This window comes from Penicillium canescens (assembly GCF_028828765.1).
Source record: "Penicillium canescens strain IBT 15451 chromosome Unknown utg000003l_segment0_segment0, whole genome shotgun sequence".
NCBI lineage: Eukaryota > Fungi > Ascomycota > Eurotiomycetes > Eurotiales > Aspergillaceae > Penicillium > Penicillium canescens.
In genome coordinates, this window is record NW_026703965.1 from 1,095,954 (window position 1) to 1,112,218 (window position 16,265).

The 16,265-nt window shown below is 49.6% G+C and overlaps 7 protein-coding genes across 7 annotated transcripts; 2 read left to right on the top strand and 5 right to left on the bottom strand.

The window, feature by feature from the left end:
- Nucleotides 1-186: 186 nt before the first annotated feature.
- N7446_003899 (NACHT and TPR domain protein) lies at nt 187-4,450 on the bottom strand (the record flags this gene model as incomplete). The annotated part of the gene is made up of 2 exons (XM_058512648.1): nt 187-4,020; nt 4,082-4,450. 2 exons carry the CDS (start codon nt 4,448-4,450, stop codon nt 187-189), a joined length of 4,203 nt encoding a protein of 1,400 aa, XP_058373977.1.
- A 1,906-nt stretch (nt 4,451-6,356) lies between these two features.
- Nucleotides 6,357-7,073, top strand: N7446_003900 (uncharacterized protein; the record flags this gene model as incomplete). The annotated part of the gene is made up of 1 exon (XM_058512649.1): nt 6,357-7,073. One exon carries the CDS (start codon nt 6,357-6,359, stop codon nt 7,071-7,073), a length of 717 nt encoding a protein of 238 aa, XP_058373978.1.
- A 450-nt stretch (nt 7,074-7,523) lies between these two features.
- Nucleotides 7,524-7,988, top strand: N7446_003901 (GFA family protein; the record flags this gene model as incomplete). The annotated part of the gene is made up of 1 exon (XM_058512650.1): nt 7,524-7,988. One exon carries the CDS (start codon nt 7,524-7,526, stop codon nt 7,986-7,988), a length of 465 nt encoding a protein of 154 aa, XP_058373979.1.
- Nucleotides 7,989-8,122: 134 nt separating this feature from the next.
- N7446_003902 (SDR family NAD(P)-dependent oxidoreductase) lies at nt 8,123-9,002 on the bottom strand (the record flags this gene model as incomplete). The annotated part of the gene is made up of 2 exons (XM_058512651.1): nt 8,123-8,442; nt 8,537-9,002. 2 exons carry the CDS (start codon nt 9,000-9,002, stop codon nt 8,123-8,125), a joined length of 786 nt encoding a protein of 261 aa, XP_058373980.1.
- Nucleotides 9,003-10,050: 1,048 nt separating this feature from the next.
- On the bottom strand, nt 10,051-11,272 carry N7446_003903 (mannosyltransferase complex subunit MNN9; the record flags this gene model as incomplete). Its single annotated transcript, XM_058512652.1, has 2 exons — nt 10,051-10,071; nt 10,151-11,272. 2 exons carry the CDS (start codon nt 11,270-11,272, stop codon nt 10,051-10,053), a joined length of 1,143 nt encoding a protein of 380 aa, XP_058373981.1.
- Nucleotides 11,273-11,822: 550 nt separating this feature from the next.
- N7446_003904 (uncharacterized protein) lies at nt 11,823-13,177 on the bottom strand (the record flags this gene model as incomplete). Its single annotated transcript, XM_058512653.1, has 5 exons — nt 11,823-12,242; nt 12,301-12,574; nt 12,695-12,850; nt 12,959-12,968; nt 13,039-13,177. 5 exons carry the CDS (start codon nt 13,175-13,177, stop codon nt 11,823-11,825), a joined length of 999 nt encoding a protein of 332 aa, XP_058373982.1.
- Nucleotides 13,178-13,703: 526 nt separating this feature from the next.
- On the bottom strand, nt 13,704-16,072 carry N7446_003905 (uncharacterized protein). Its single transcript, XM_058512654.1, has 4 exons — nt 15,504-16,072; nt 15,373-15,403; nt 15,227-15,317; nt 13,704-15,018 (listed from the first exon to the last, which is right to left on the bottom strand). The coding sequence occupies exons 3-4, from the start codon at nt 15,315-15,317 to the stop codon at nt 14,063-14,065; spliced, it is 1,047 nt and encodes a 348-aa protein (XP_058373983.1). The 5' UTR covers nt 15,373-15,403; nt 15,504-16,072; the 3' UTR covers nt 13,704-14,062.
- Nucleotides 16,073-16,265: the final 193 nt, after the last annotated feature.

The following is a 16,265-nucleotide window of genomic DNA, read 5'->3' on the forward strand; positions in this document are numbered from 1 at the left end:
GAAACAATGTTTCAGATCAGCAATAGTCTACCGACGAGTACCATATAGGCCTTGGTTCATGCTAAAAGCAGATTCATCTAAACCCAGATGATCCGTAGAGCGTGTAATTTGATACGACTTCAGAGCTCTCAAAGTGTGGCACTGAGTTCTACCGTGAACAATGTTCATCTACACTAACTCTTGAATTTACGCCACAAGGCCGAGTAAAAAGTCACCAAAGTCAAAATGACCTGCGGTGGAAGCCGGAGGTTTACAATCACCAAGAACCCATTCCTTCTTCAACTGGGTCAACCACGTCTCAAACACCATCTCCTCGTCGCCGACCAGCATCATGCCGCTGCGGATCTCCTTTAACGGTGGAAGAACGGAGATAAAGTACTGAACGTGTCGGAGATTACATCTCTGCTTGGACATCGCGCCTCCCACCAGGCCAACGCAGTCCGGACACAACTCACCCCCTAAACAGATGGGGCAAATGTGAGAGCCATCACGTTTTAATACTTTTCGCCGGCATGGACCGCGGCATTTGTACCAGGGATCGCTGTTGTCCTCTTCCCGCCTGTGGGCAATTGCAGCAACATTTTTGATATCTCCGGCCCTTATCAGAGTATTTTTCAGATCGGAAAGCTCCTCGTTCGTGGGATTGTCATCGGGGAGATTTTGAACGATTCGTTGTAGGGATGGTTGGAAGAGAGCCCGCGCCCGTCCGTCTTGCCCTCCGAGGCGGCACCAGACGCCCAAGGAGACGGCCGGCATGAAGGCGCAGCTTCCCAAGGGATAATATTGGCTTTGGTGAGCGAGCTTCTCGAGCTTGGCCACTGATTCTTCAGCCTCTGGAGTGCCAAATCCCGTTTCGACTGCGTCGCAGAGAAACGCGCGAGCTAAGTTTGAGGAGGCGAGCTGTTTGATCATCCCAATCAGGGTCCCGGAGGACGAGGATGAGTATGTATCCATGATCTTCTCCCAGCACCTGATTGCCTTGAAGTTGTCTAAAAGTAGCTCATCATATATTCGAGCGATAGCCATATCCACCTCTGCGGCAAGTAACGTTCTCGATGCTGTTCGAGCTGCCCTAGCCGCCGTTTGCAAGTTTTCCAACACAAATTCCAGGTCATTAGTAGCCAATGCGGCATCGGCAGCCAACCTTGACTTGCCGTCCACACCAAATACGTTTTCCAGTAAGAATCGGGTGAGTTCTGAGAAATCTTCTTCCGGTGCCGGAGTGTCGGCTAGCTTCTTCAGCAAGTCCATGGTTGTTTCGTAAGCGTGATTGTCGTTATGGTATTGCAAGAGGGCATAGATACAGTTCCAACAAGCAGGTGCATATTGGTATGCCTCTTGAACCGTCTCAAACCGCTTCTCCCAATCCTCCTGTTCTTCGTAGATTTGACCTAGACGTTCCAAACACTCATGAAGATGTCCTTTCAATGGTTCATCCTCTGGTGACTCCGCAATTGCGGTCAACAGACTAACTCGAGTCCGTTCCCAAAGCTCAATGGATTTTTGCCATTCGTCTTGATCCTGATATGTTTGTGCTAGCTCACGAAGGGTTCGCCAATCATCCGGATTGAGTTCCATTGCCTTTTTGAGGTACTGTAAGGCTTCCTCGTGGCATCCCGACTGGCGCAAAGCGATCGCACATCGTTGAAACCATTGACTGGTCTTCTCAAAACCACCAAACTCAGCGGCCTCGACCACGTCTTCTGCGGTCATGCTCCTATCGTAATCATCGATGTCCTCGCCCTTAACGAGCATTTGGTAGCGCCGGACTATAGAGAGCATGGGAACAGGACTAGGCAGGTCTTCCCACAACCACCTCTTGATGCAGTACATTACCATTGGCTTGAATAAACTGACTGGCTCTTCCTCCGTTGTCGAGATAAATTCCTTCTCTTCCGGAGATAGAGACTCTAAGATTTCTTGCTCTTGCCACCATTGTCGGACAGCTTTGATGGTAGCCGTAGAAAGAGCCCAATTATATTCCCCAAGCCAGCTCGACATTGACTTTTCTGATCGAAAAGCCACCAATATCATCTTTGCAATCTCTCGTCTATCCTCTGGTGAGCCCTTGGTCGGGAGAGTGGTGGGCAGGTGATCGCCCCAATGTCGTGCAGCGTGTCGAAGCATCTGCCCTGAGTCACTGGCCTTCGCTGCAATGTCGGGATTGGTGATCAACCTTAAATAAGTCTTGAGGATATGAACTTTGGCTACTTGGTAATCGACGCCGACACCAATGTGGCCCCTTGCAGCGGACACCTTGCCCTCTAACTCATCGCGGAAGAAGTCGACAATAGATGCATGACAGAAAGTGACGGTAGTTGTATCCTTTTTTGAGTTGAATTCCATGAAATAGTCCTCGTCGGAACTCTTGTATACATCCTGTCTGTCCTCGTCGGCCTTCCAGTCGAACACATCTAGATGGGCTGATCCATTCTCTAGCTCGGCTGTCGTAAGGCCATCCTCTCGGTCCAGGGAGAAGAATGATGCCCACTGGCGCCGTAGGGCTCCTTCAAGGTCAATCATGCCATCGCCTTCGGATGATTTCAATCTAAGGATCGCCTCTAGCTCTCCCAGTCTCCACGGTAGGTTCGCGCAGGTGACCCAGAGTAACGTTTCATTGAGATACTCGAGCTCCTCCTCGTTGGATCTTTCGGAGAAAGTGACCAAAACGTGGCGGATCATCTCCTTGAGCCCCCGGGGAGCCTGCTCCATTGCTTTCCGCATACTGGTCTCATTTCGCTTCTTAGCCAACTCCTGCAGCATGAGGTTCACCCAAAGAAACATGCCTTCCGCCCCAGCCGAGAGTTTCTCAATGATCTCATCCCGTAGCTTTGCTGACACCTTTCGCAGAAGCAAGGACTTTTTGATGCTGATGTGGATATACTGGGTAATATCGCCGGAGTTCTTCTGTTTGGTGACGTGAAGGGTTGGCACCTTTACCTCTAGACCTTCGAGCAGTTGATCACTGATATAAGGTCGACCAATGATAGCAAGCTGCAAACACGACTGGTTGCTATATAATTGCTTTGAGAGATCAACGAAGACCCTCCACTCCTCATCCAGAGCCTCGTCCACTGCATCCAGCAGGATATACGCGGTGCTCTCAGTGTTAGGTCTCTTGAGGAAGTATTCCCCGAAGAGGAGACGCCACGCGCTCTCAAGCGTGCTAATCTGTTCAAATTCCTCGATGGTCATGAGATACTCTCGGTACCCTGAATCGTTCTTACTGATTTGAAAGGCTAAGTCTCGCAAAGCCTGATGAAAGGACCTTGTTTGGGGTTTGTCACCTTTGAAGAAGAAGTAGCCGATCGAAATCAGCGGGTTGCGCTGAAGGCCCGGGGGAAACCGATCGAAAAGGAAACTGATCATGTTCGCCGCCAGAAATGACTTTCCCGAACCTGGATTCCCAGACACAAAAATGACTGGCGTTTCCTTATTGATCCACGACTGGAAAACATCATCCTCATGAACCCAGTCTCCTGTTCCCGGTACACGGGCCTTGTCAATCTTGTCAAACCATTCCTGGGCTGAATCAATCTTGGATGGCCTGAGGACCTGGCTGATGAGCCCCTGCAGAGCTTCTTGATTCTCACGGGTATCCTGCTTTTCTTCATTCCCGGAAACAATGAGTTTCTCTAGGGTCTCCTGTACCTCGTGTACCTGTGCGCTTATCTGATTCACCGTCATCCCAGTCTCGAGGACAGTCTCGTTGGTGGCGTTTACAGTCACAGATATACCATCAACGACACGGCCAGCTCTCTTCGACTCGGTCAAGGTCTCAGCTCCAACTAAGTTAACTTCGACCTGGGTAAACCTGTCAAGTCTGACCATCGCGGCTTGAATAGCATCATCGTTACCGAGTAGAATATTCCGGGTGTACTTGAGCAGTCGGCCTCGCCGGATGGTCTTAGATGACAAGGCAAAAATCTCGATAAGGGTAACGATGATATCGCTCAGCTTGTCGCTTAGAGCCTCGGAGATGGCTTCTTGCGTGTACGCTCTGAGTCGGATGGTGAAGTCCTAGTTTCGTTCAGAGCTTCACCCTCTCCCATATTTCTGCCTGTCTGTAGGTAAACCATACCTGCAACATCTGCATCAAGTCTTGAATCGCATTGTACGAGGCCGATACCCCCTTTGCAGCACCCACTAAATGCATGACGGCCCCAAATACGAGACTACTTGGGGGGAACACCATCGACGCGCCCCCAGCTGCAAGGTTGCCGAATAATTGCACGGGGATCAGGGCTGCTTCGAGCACATCAAACAAGGCGCTTCGCTTTTCGCGGAATTCGCGAAAGGCGTTGTTTCTCTCGTCAATTTCTTTCGTGAGATCGCTGACGCTGCGAAGCTTTGTGAGAAGATCTCCCTCGAAAGTCTCCCCCGTGATTTCGTGGTACTTTCGGATCGCTTTCTCGTAGATGGCAGACGACTGGTCCGTGGGGGCGACCATTTTTGACGTTGGCAATGGGATTTCATATAATCTTGAGGCGGGGAGAGGGAAGGTGAGAGTATCGTGTCAATCAAGTACTGCGGGGCACTGTCAAAAGCCAAGTCAGGCCATGTCAGCTCATCTATAATCATCTTGTTGCATCCGAGGCTCTCGATATTTCGCTTTCATTAATAAGCCGGGAGGGCTCATCTGGATCCGTCACATCAATACATTGAACGGCAGTACACCCGGGTTTTGTGCGGATGTGTTGGAGTTGGGGGTTCGCTTAGGAGGACGCCTGGATGGGTCCATTTTTGTGGTGATGTTGAGAGTCTTAGGGGTGCAGAGGTTATTGAAGTTTTTGGTATGGCGCTTCCTTGTATGCAGATCATTGTTGTCATTGAGTGCAGTATAAGGTTTTGGAAGGACATCGTGACCTTTTTCTTGGACCGGGATGTCTCGCTTTCCCATGTGTCTACAACATGAAATTATATACAGCTTGCTTATACACATGGTTCACTCCTACGAGTACTGCGTACGATTACACTCTTACATCCATCTAAGCGAGCACCTATATATGGTGTATTTCAAACAAAACCAAGATTTAATCTAAATGACACAGACCCAGATCGGCTAGAAGTGTGAAACGTGAAATGCTAAATGTGGGGACTAACCTAAAGAACTCCCCTGCCAAGTTACATCGCTTGCCAGAACAAGTTCGCTTAACTTGAACTGAAACTGGTCAACATCTAGGAATTGGAGATACTGTGTCTATTCTCGGATGGAGATGCGATTTTTGTCGATGTCAAACACCTCATGTGGGTCAATCACACGGTTGTGTATACCGTATTTTAGGAGCAGATTGTGATATTCAGCTCTCTGTAGGCGCAACGAAGACCAGTCGCTGTGGTGAAAATCTCATATTCTGAAATCTTTTCTCCTCCGCATGGGTTTCGTTATTGGTGCTGGACTTTAGTAGTACTCCCTGTCTAATCACCGTGCTAGTATACATGTATTCTATCTTAGGACGGAGCCTCATCCACAGAGCCTAGGTTAGCAATTTTTATTAGGATCCAAATCCACAGCTTTAGAGATGTTCTCGGATAATTCGGGTCAACTACCTCGACACACCCGCTTCACGCGGCAGCGGCTCCACTGACAACCCTGTCTAATTGCCTGGCCCTGGCGCAGAAGATCTTGCCGATCTTATTGGCATTTGTGACATGCTGATGTCTGCGTCTGTGCCAGTGGTCATGGTTGAGACAAATAGAGACATCGACAGATCTCGTTACCCCTGTAACACGCCCTGCAGCTGTCATCGGTTGGTCGCAGGGATCGTCGTACCCCTGACCGTGCCCCAGTCAATGACGACCTTACGAAATAGTCAGCTTCAATCGGCATATCCCGATGTTGGGGCCCATCTCCTTCTCTAGTTGGATACCATAACATAGCATCAAGGATAGCCAGACTGTGATCAGGATGCATGGATATATTACAGAGCATATCGACAAGTAGATAGGAAGAGTATCATGTTAATGCCTTATTAGTGATCAATTTGATGACTTGGTGCTGTTATGTCTGCTCAAAATAATTTCAAACCCAACCACCAACGTATAGCACGTCAGAATCGGACGACATTCATACTCCGACCTAGCACTCAATTTGAGGAATCGAATACCAGAATTGGTACCTCAAAATGAAGCTCCAATCTTACTACAATCCGATCAATAATAAAGTTTGCAGAACAGCATGTGTACTGAAACGCCGCCATGTTTCGTCTTGATAAAGCACCACAACTATTAAACTATGTACATCCATGGCTATGAATGCAACCTCAACATAATGACTATAAAGGGTCCCAAAATCACACCCAAGTCTACCCATCAAACCATCAACCCCAAGGAATAAATCCAACAAGCCACCCAAAATGAAGCTCTCCACCACAATCATCCCAACTCTCGCCCTCCTCCTCCAACCAACCCAAGCCCTAGTCGGGATCACCTGGAGCGTAAGCAACAGCAGCAAAACCCTCCAGGAGATAACCTTCCCAATGAACATAGCGAACACAAGCCACGAAAGCGGCTTCTACTTCGCCCAACAATACAGCTTCAAGAACCAAAAAGACGTAGGCTACACAGGCCTCCAACCGCGTCCCGACACGAACTCCAAACCCAAACTTCACGCTGCCTTCTCCAGCTTCATAGCTGGAACAACCTCAACAGATCCAAACTGCAGCGATGGCGCAGACGGTGGTGCAGGCGTAAGCTGTGCAATCGACATCGAGGGCTCGTATGCACACACTTATCTGCTACTTGTGAATAATACAGCCGGCACGACGTGGACAGGCACATTGATTGATGCTGTTAGCGGGAATGAGACTCGCGTTGGCTCTTATACGCTTCCTGAGGGGTCTGGCGGTATTGAGGGGGATCAAATGGGTTTCGTGGAGTATTATCCTTGGAATGCTGCTGGAGGGCATTCTTGTAAGGATTTACCTAGGAGTGCGGTTACTTTTGGGAAGCCGGTTTCTCCTGGAAGGGTTGGGGCTTTGAAGGATGCTTATGAGTATGGGGATTGTGTTGGGCAGGTTGGGTTTGAGACGCATCGGACTTTGAGGGGGGTTGAGGTTTCTGTTGGTTTTTGAGAATTGCCTGTAACTTATAGGGTCTGGGATACCTTGGTGGATATAAGCTTAGGACCGTGCATTAGGGTTGTTTTGTACTCTGTTTGCATCACGATCTATATTGATCGCGATAGCATAAATATCCAGTCTCTTTTAGTAAACCATAGCGCGTGAGAAGTAATTGTAGCTGTTTGTATCATTATAGCGGGGGTAGTCGATTGCGCAATCTGGAAAACAAATGAAGTCCACTATTTGTGAAATCCCAGAGAAATCGAACTATCTACGTGTTGCTTCACATCACACAACCCAACCTTCCATTTCTCCGTTGTCTGAATAGTCACGAGACCCGTGCTCGCCTTCAAATGTACGTATGTCTCCCCTCTTAACCCCACCAACCTTAAATGATCTAACCTCCACCACAACCCCCAAGCCATTACATTCCCTGACACCAGCACCAACACCAAAACCAAAATGGGAATGAAAGCCCGCTGCCAATGCAGCAAAATCCAATTCACAACCCCAACAGACAAACCCCTAAAACTATGGATCTGCCACTGCACAGAATGCCAACACCAAAGCTCCTCAGCCTTCGGCATCACCGCAACATTCCCTTATTTCGAGCTCCCAGCATCGCATTCGGAGTTGGTGGGCAGCTATACCCGTGTTACGCTCAAGGGCCGTGACATGGAGTGCATTTTCTGCAAGAATTGTGGTTCGCGGCTTTTCCATCGCTTCCGGGATTCCGTGCCTGCACCGGGTGAACAGCCGCATTTTTCGGCTATTACCAATGTCAAAGGTGGTTGTTTGGAGGATCTTGATAGGGAGATGTTGAGTTCTGCTGTTCATATTTGGTGTCAGGAGGCCATTGTTGATATTCCCGAGGGTGTGGAGAGGTGGGAGGAGGCGCCTCCTGAGCCGAATCCGTTGGTAAACTAGATAGATGTGTTTAGAGAACGGTTGGAAATGGGTCATATTCTTCTTTTGTCCGAGGATTTACAGTAAATACAGGTATATTGAGGAAACATGGAAGCGTCGCTATAAAGAAAACCATCCATATACATGTAGCCCTCTTATCCAACAACAGAAGTCCACCCATTATCAATAGCGATAGTCGCCCCGTTAATCTGACCAGCTCCCTTTCCATAAGTCATATTAACACAGAAACCCGCAACCTCGTCAACATCAACGTGGGGAGCCTGAATCGACTCCAGAATCGATGCCATCTTCTGATACCCTTCCATATGCATACCAGTCTTGAACGCATCAACGATGTTGGTGTTCATACCACCCATCATCAACGCATTACACTTGATCCCCTTGGTCCCATAGAAGGCGGCTGTGTTCTTGGTCAAGCCAACGAGACCATGCTTGCTGGTTGTGTAAGCCGCGCCTGGAAGATAGTATGTATAGTTAGTTTCAAGTTCTATAGATCTGTCCCCCACCAGTGGAAAAACTCCAACTAGAAAAAGAGAAGGAATACATACCACTAGCCCACCCAGCCTTCCCAGCAACAGAAACAATATTAATAATCCTTCCATCAACATTTTCCTGCAGCAACATATTGCGGATAGCAAATTTGCTCAACACAGCCGGAGCAGTAAGGTTAAGCGCCATGACACGGTCCCAAAGCTCCATATCCAGATCGCCGATAGGATCGAAGTGGTCCATGATCCCAGCGTTGTTGACTAGGACATCGATCTTGCCGAATGCGCCGATGAGGGTTTCGAATAGAGCTTCTACTTCGCTAGTGTTGGTGATATCTGTCTTGATGGCCTTCAGGGGCCCCTTGGGTGATAATTCAGTTGAGGTCTGTTGGAGGCGCTCGTCGTTGATATCGCAGATTACGACGTTGGCGCCTGCTTCGAGGAATTGGCTTGCGATTGCTTTGCCTAGACCGCCGCCGCCCCCGGTGATGAGGCATGTTTTCCCTTTGAGGAGTTGGTCGGGCATTTTGTTTTTGATATTGGGGTACTCAAGTAAGAGTGTGTGTGACAAGAGAGAGAGAGAGAGAGAGAGCGGTTTGGGTTGGAAGTCTACGGCTGAAATCTGGATTACTGGGTTTAAATATCCTTCATTTGCTCAATTTACTTTAAGCGACGGGAGGCTTCTTACCCGCCTTCCGACTCTGTTGGACACGTTGTTGTCCATATAGGAGTGAGTTGATTGGGGGGCGCCACATTTTCCTGGAGTTCAAGCGGCACCGTAGACATCGGACCACTCAAGGAAGCTGACGTTGCCGAGTGGTATTGCGGTTACGCGGGTATTGGTTGTTCTAGTCAGAATGTACAGGGACCGGGGTGTGTATATGTGAGTTAGTTGTATATTCTGATAGTCGTATAGTTGAAAGTATAACTTGATATAGTTAGCTTGGGTATCGACCAGGTTCCATGTGATTGTATTAATGTTTCTGCATGTCTGCGCCGGCCTATAGAGTGGCCGGCAATACACATCGTTGTACCTGTGTCACGTGCTGTCCCGGAAGACTGTCTATCCGAGACCCTGAGCCCTACTTTCCCGTTTGGTATACAGTATATCCATAGTCTTCGAGTATCCGGAGGCTTAAGAATAAAGAATCTATTAATCTATGATCTAACCGAACAAATAAAGTGATGAATTGGAAATGGCAATACAGTAAGCCACATTAGAACCCCCAAAAAATGCAAAAGAATCAACAAGCCAGCAACGCCCCCCATAGAACTCGACTGGTAACTCCCGTTGCCAAACAAATACCCAATCATGTTCTTTAGTAATACATAGAATAATGCAATGGCAATTTGGGTACTTTGGAAACAATCCAAAGTAGCACGTATGAAAGTAGATAGAAAACCCCCATGAAGCACGGACGCCAAGATGAGTTGCTAATGAAATCTCGTCTCAAATGAGAAGGGATAGAGAAATGATATGAAATGAGAGACCGAGAAGCGCGCAGCGCGAGGTTAATGCAGAAGAGTAAAAGCAAGGACTTCACGATAACCGGACGGAAGATTATCCCATCATTTTACTCGTTATAATGGTAAACCTAGAGAGCACCATGTTAGCAAAACCAACTCATCAGACGAAAAGGTAAAAAGGGGAGAGGAGTAAGAGCAAGCACATACAAAGTAATCCGGCAACCCAATAACCTCATACCCCAACCTCTTAACCATCTTCGCAAAGCCCTCGGTCTCAACAAGATGAAAGAAAGGGAAAGCAGGGAACATTGCTCCATCCCGATGCACATCAGCCTTAACCAGTAGCGCCGTGCCCCCAACCCCATCAAGCGCAAGCATCTTATTAGGATTAAGCTTCTTGAAATCAGGCAGGTAAGCCATCAACGTGCGATACGTCGGGATCTCCGCATACCCCTCCAGCAAAATCTCATCAGGGCCCATTCCCGCAGCGAGGTTCTGCGCTTGCTCACTATCAACCCACGAGTTAAAGTCGTACGGCCGTATATCCCACTTCCGCTTCGAGGAGTCGTAATACCGCTGGAAACAATTCGGCACAATGACGGGTTGATCGAAGCTCGTCAAATCTTGGATGAGAGAGGCAGGCGTCTCAACAATATCGGCGTCTAGCCAGAGAACCCAAGAAGTGGCCGGACCGAGTGTTGTAAAGACGAGACTATTCCGCGCCCGACTCATCGACTCACGTCGCTCCTTCTGCGCGCCGAGTTTATGCCGTTCCTTTTCATTCTGGGATGTGAGTGGTGGTTCGAAATCCTGGCGCAGGATACTGATACTCGCGAACCGACTATCAATAGGCCCAGACTGAGTCTTCGCGATAGCCTTCTCCAGCGCGGCGACAGCAGCATTGCCCTCGGTTGTTTTCGGGGCTATAAAGCCCAGCGAGATCAACTCGTGGGGATAGCTCAATTTCTCCAGGTTATCCCAGTATCCTTGATAAAAGCGGGCTAGCGGGGTGAGGATCAGGACCCGCTCGCCGTTGGCGACGGAATTCGCCGTGCTGGTTAGGCTGTTGAGGTTGTAGTGCACGACTGGGGGTGCGGCTTGGTGGCCATCGCTGCGGATGGCTGGGGATTTGAAGAAGGGTTTCGTGGGTGGGGAGAGGGGGTGTTCGGCGGCGTTTTCTTGTCGTTGTTGTGAGGATGCGGCGGATGCGGATGTTGATGCGGAGGGTGTCATGGGATTGAGCATGTAGCAAATGAAGCCGAATGCTAAAAGTGCTGCTAGCAGGAGGCTGATTGGGCTCGTGCGGCGCATCGAGCGTGCGACGGCCATTGCCGTTTTGGTGGGTTTGAGGGTTTATCGAGAAGTGTTGTTGTCTGGTGATTTCGTGACACCGTTGGAGATCACCTTGGTTGCCTCAGGCATTCACGTACACCAATTTACCCTCCGAGATGAGAAACTCCTGAGTAGTTCTGTTCTCTGTTCTTTTGGAAAGGGAGAGATTGGAGAAACGGTGTCAGGCTGGAGTTCAATTTTATTCCATCGCAGTTCCGGAAAGAGACGTGGGATCTCATGTCACTCCACTATCTCATCTCAACTGCATGGCCCAATTGCGAATCTCAATTCGTTCGGACTTTCTACCTCCTACGTGTTATCGCGGGATACCTCAATGAGGGTCTCGCCCTGCATCGCCGAATGCGGCCTGTCAGGACATTCCTGAGCATCAAGACCCACCTATCGCAACTCCTGTCTAGCAAACTAACTTTTTCCAAGAAAGAATCCATGAGACAATATCCTGGTATCTATATAAGTCTATGCGATAAATGAACCTAGATGTATGTACAAGATCATATTCGCGCCCAATGGCGCGTCATATAAAAAGTTAGGGCAAGGTACGCATTACACCCTCAAATGCAACCAAAGCCATCGCATTCGCCGGGAACGCCCTAAGGAAGCACGGCACAAAGCCCCGCCAGTACCCCTTCAGCCCACGCTCACGCCACACAGCCCTAGCAGCGTCCTTCCATCCGCGGAAGCGGCGTTCGCCGTCATTCAGCGCCCCACCCATAGGGTCAACCATGAGGCGCTGCTTAACGACGTCAGACGGGTAGGAAGTGAGCCAGAAGATCTGAGCGGAGATACCGCCAGCCCAGAAATTGATTGCGGGCGCGGACATTGAGGTTGATTGTTTGAAGTAGCGGGTTAGGACGTCGTAAGATCCCCACCAGAAGAAGAAGAAGCCGCGGAAGAGGATTGTTGCCCAGAGGCCGCGGTAGACGCCGCTTATGCCATGTGTGCGAAGCTAATTATGTGTTAGTTGGCATGTCTGTAAATCGAGGTGTGGTTTCTGCTTGACGTACCATCTTGCGGAGACAGTCGATCGGCCCGCTATACATGCGCTTTGACTTGTCGGCGGCGTACTGGACTTGCAGTCTAGCCTTGATATGTTCAACAGGGGCAGCAATAAAGCTGACCGTCGTGCCGGCCATAATACCAGCAATGCCATGTCCGAAACTCGGGAGTGTAGCAAGGTCGGGCTGGAAGCTCGAGAAAGGGAGATAAGGGCGGATATGAGGCTTAGAGAAAACGTTTTCGAGAAGTAATCGGCGGTACAGGGTCAAAGAACCCAACATGCTGTAGTCGCATAGCGTTAGTTGCCATCCATGGGCAAGTCATAGTCATAGTCACACTCAAAGCGCTGCTCGCCAGGGCAATATGCGACTATGCGACGCCAACAGGGGGAGAACCACTCACACAGAATCCATGACCATCCAACCGACCAGCGGCGGCGTAGCACCCTTATACAACCCCTTCACACCTTCCTTCCGCACCGTCTGCAGCGTACAATCCAACGGGCCACGGAACTGGGCATCTTTACTCGTTTGTAGTCGGACCTTGACAGTATCGAATCTGCGCGCATCGAAGTTAACCAGCGATCCAAGTCAAATCAAATCAAGTCAAATTCCCAGGCAAGGAAAAGAGATCCGAGGGTAAACGACGCGAAGTAGATGTACGTACGGATGACCAACTAAAAAGAGCAAACCGCACCGATCAGCACAAGTTCCAAGCAATCAAATCAAGAGGAAAAGACAACCTACCACTCAACTTCGCGATGCCCGAAAAGACACCGGCAACAAAACCCTTGTAATTCGACTTGGGAGTCTGTGCATTGACAGGCGCGGTATCCGCCGTATTTGACGGAGCTGAAACGGGCAAAGGCGCCGGCGCCGATGACATGGTGAAAGCGATAGCCCCGCGATCTCGGGTCCCAGATGTGCCAATGCGTCAGAAAAGGCCTTGAAATGGCGGAGTGCTCGTGCGCGCGGCGATCAAGGTGGCGACGGATGCCGATAAGGATAGTGAGTCCGGGGTTGTTGACAAGGGGGTTGGCTCTTTAGGTGGCTCTCTGGGGGTGGATGGGGGTTTTCCGGGGTGTGGAGGGTGTAAATAAGGTTGAAATGGGGTAATTGAGGAGGATTAGAGAGTGGGAAAGGGAGAGGTTCGTTTTAATGATTCTTTTAGGCCCCGCAGATTCCTCTCGGGGAGAGTTGGTGTACCTCCGGGGTTGGTGCCTCAGGCGGTGATCTGATGCTTTGACAACATCTTAGCCCTAGTTTAGTGGGTGTTTTTATCCGGGGTTATCCGTTTGGACTTGGTGTTTGGACCCTAGAATTATTATTGAATGACCTCAGATATAACAGTTGAGTTATGATAGGTGCAGGTTATTAGTGAAGGTCACTCCTCACCATTGAGTATAGATGACAGATGATCAATTGATGGAAAAAGCTAGTCCAAAAGCAGGACTGGAGCGGGGTATATATTTGTAGATACATGATATCGTGATGCAAGATCAACGTGAGCTAAAGCAGAGGACGTTGGTCATTTAAAACAATGATCGCGCAAGATAAATCAGAAAAACAATCCCATGTATACTGGATCGGCAGTCTTGTATGAGTTTCGAAGCTCATTTTGATGCCCAAACACCGAAAAGTAGCAGAATAGCAAATATGGGTCTCATGCATGAATCCCACTAGGGGAAAAAAGAAACACAATAAATTATAGAAAACATAACACCCTTTTTGATGCAGGAGCGGTGAGGGATGAGACGGTGGAACCGACGCATCAACGGCCCTTGGCAGCCTTGCGAGCCTTTTGAGCCTTTTCTTCGTAGGCAATCAATTTCTCAACAAGCTCAGGAGGGGGTCCGGAGTTCTTTGGGACATCTCGCGGGGTCCGTTCGGATGTGTTGTTCACCGAGCCACTGGTGAGGTAGTCACCCGCCTCCAATGCCAGTGGAGTGACTGGGCCAGGACTAACCAACGGATCCAGACGGGGCGCCGAGGGACCTTGATGGGTATTCTCCATGAACTCGCGGTACTGCCAAATCATGTCCCGTGAGCTGGCAGAAGTACGGTAAGTGGGTTGCCGAGATTGCCGTGGAGAAGGAGGTCCCGTAGGGGGCGTAGTTGCATTGGGCTGGTAAACAGCAGGATGGAATCGGGGCAAGTTGCCGAGATGGAAGCCCTGCATGGGCTTTGGCTTGGCTGTGTTCTGGGTTCGAGAACGAGGGGGTTGAGGCGACGTTGAGCGTCGTGGAGACATGACAGGAGAAGCAACCGGGGAGTAGAAGGGCGAGCTATCAGACCGCATCCTTGTCCTTGGTGGTGGGAGCCTGGATGAATAACGGCCGGAACGGTTTGACTGGATCGGCGAAGGGATCTGCCGGGACCTCGCGGATTGAGACGCGCGTTCCCAATCGTCGAAGTAGTCGTCGCGGTCGAAACGGCCGGTCAGCGGGGTGACAGGCAAGTCTTCTTCGTAGATTGAACTTGATCTTCTTGGAATGGGAATGGGTCTTGTGGCTGAAGACAGGGAGAGTGACTCAAAGGTGTCGATCGGAATGGCGTCTGGATGGTATGGACGACGGGGCGAAGGGGGAGTATAAGTAGATGAAGTAGCCGTCAAATCCCTTAGGGATGAGAGCGACACGGGTGTGGGGTAACCGTGCTTTACGATCAGACTCTCAAGGTGCTCTCTTGGTCGGAATGCTGACGGCCGGTCGGAGTCCGATGATTGGCCTGCAAGCGGATCAGCATGGGAATGGAATAGGAATGCCACACGTGTTCCAGGTATGAGAGTCTCGCGATAGCCGACAAATTATGTCACGGACGGGAATGTGGACAGGGGTAGGCCAATGATGACACAGTGGAAAAGATACCCGCTTATAGATATATTTGGGCAGGTGGTATAGGAGACGGGATAGGAGAAGAGGGAGGATTGACTTACGGGACAGAGAACTGCGTGATGAGGGATAGAGAGAGGAAGAAGAAGAAGAAGAAAAGGAAAAGGAAAAAGGGGATTCAGAGTGTTTTCTCATCTGGGACCCGTTAGTGTGCATTAAGCACCCGCAGGACACTTGCGGGGAGTCCCACTATGGCATGGAATGCCGTCACGTTTTGTATTCTACATAGTATTAGGGTCATATAACATATAATCACAGAAAAATCAATAGAAATGGACCAGTATATCCATCAACCAAAAAAAATAAAACAGATATACATACCGTCAAAGGTGCAACTTTCTATACTTCAAAATTATCGCAATGACGAATGTGCCGTTGCAGTGGGGCCCCGGAAGAAATCAGAACTTGGCCTGGAACAAAATGTGGAAATTTTCTCACTTTTTCGAGGGCATTCTCTCCTCTTTAAAGAGCCCAGGCACCTGTGAAACACTCACACCTTTCCCCACGCGCAATAACCCGGTGACCAAGGTCTTCCAAGGCACAGTCTCAAACTAGTTCTTCACACTATGTGAACAAGATCATCTACGATCGAAGAACAGAGAACCGGGCAACGGGGGATGAAGATCCCCGTGCAGTCGCGGTTGATCGGCCGGGGGTGTCATGCGAGGCGCCTGGTCATTTCTACAGTACTGTAACTCACACGCGTCTTGACTCACCAACAGTGACGTTCCGGGTACCGACTCAGGTCAGCCAGGCTGCATCTTTGTAAAGCCAATGGAAAGCGACAGCCACCTATCCGTGCTGCAAGGGCCGTCGCGTCACCCGACACCTATCACCACGCGTGGAAGGAAACTGTTGATGTTGACTGGCTGTGGATAAGGGGGTAAATCTCCCTTTTGGACTCCCGCTATACACCCTCATTCTGCTCTGGGGTGCGTACTGGTCTTGGGTTCCCGTCCAAGCTCCCATCCACCGACTAGCTACCCCCTGGATCGGTGCCACATCTGGTAGGCTGCAGAATAGGATATCTTTAGATCTGTTGGATTTACATAGAACTGCCTAGAAAAATATAGTACTATAATT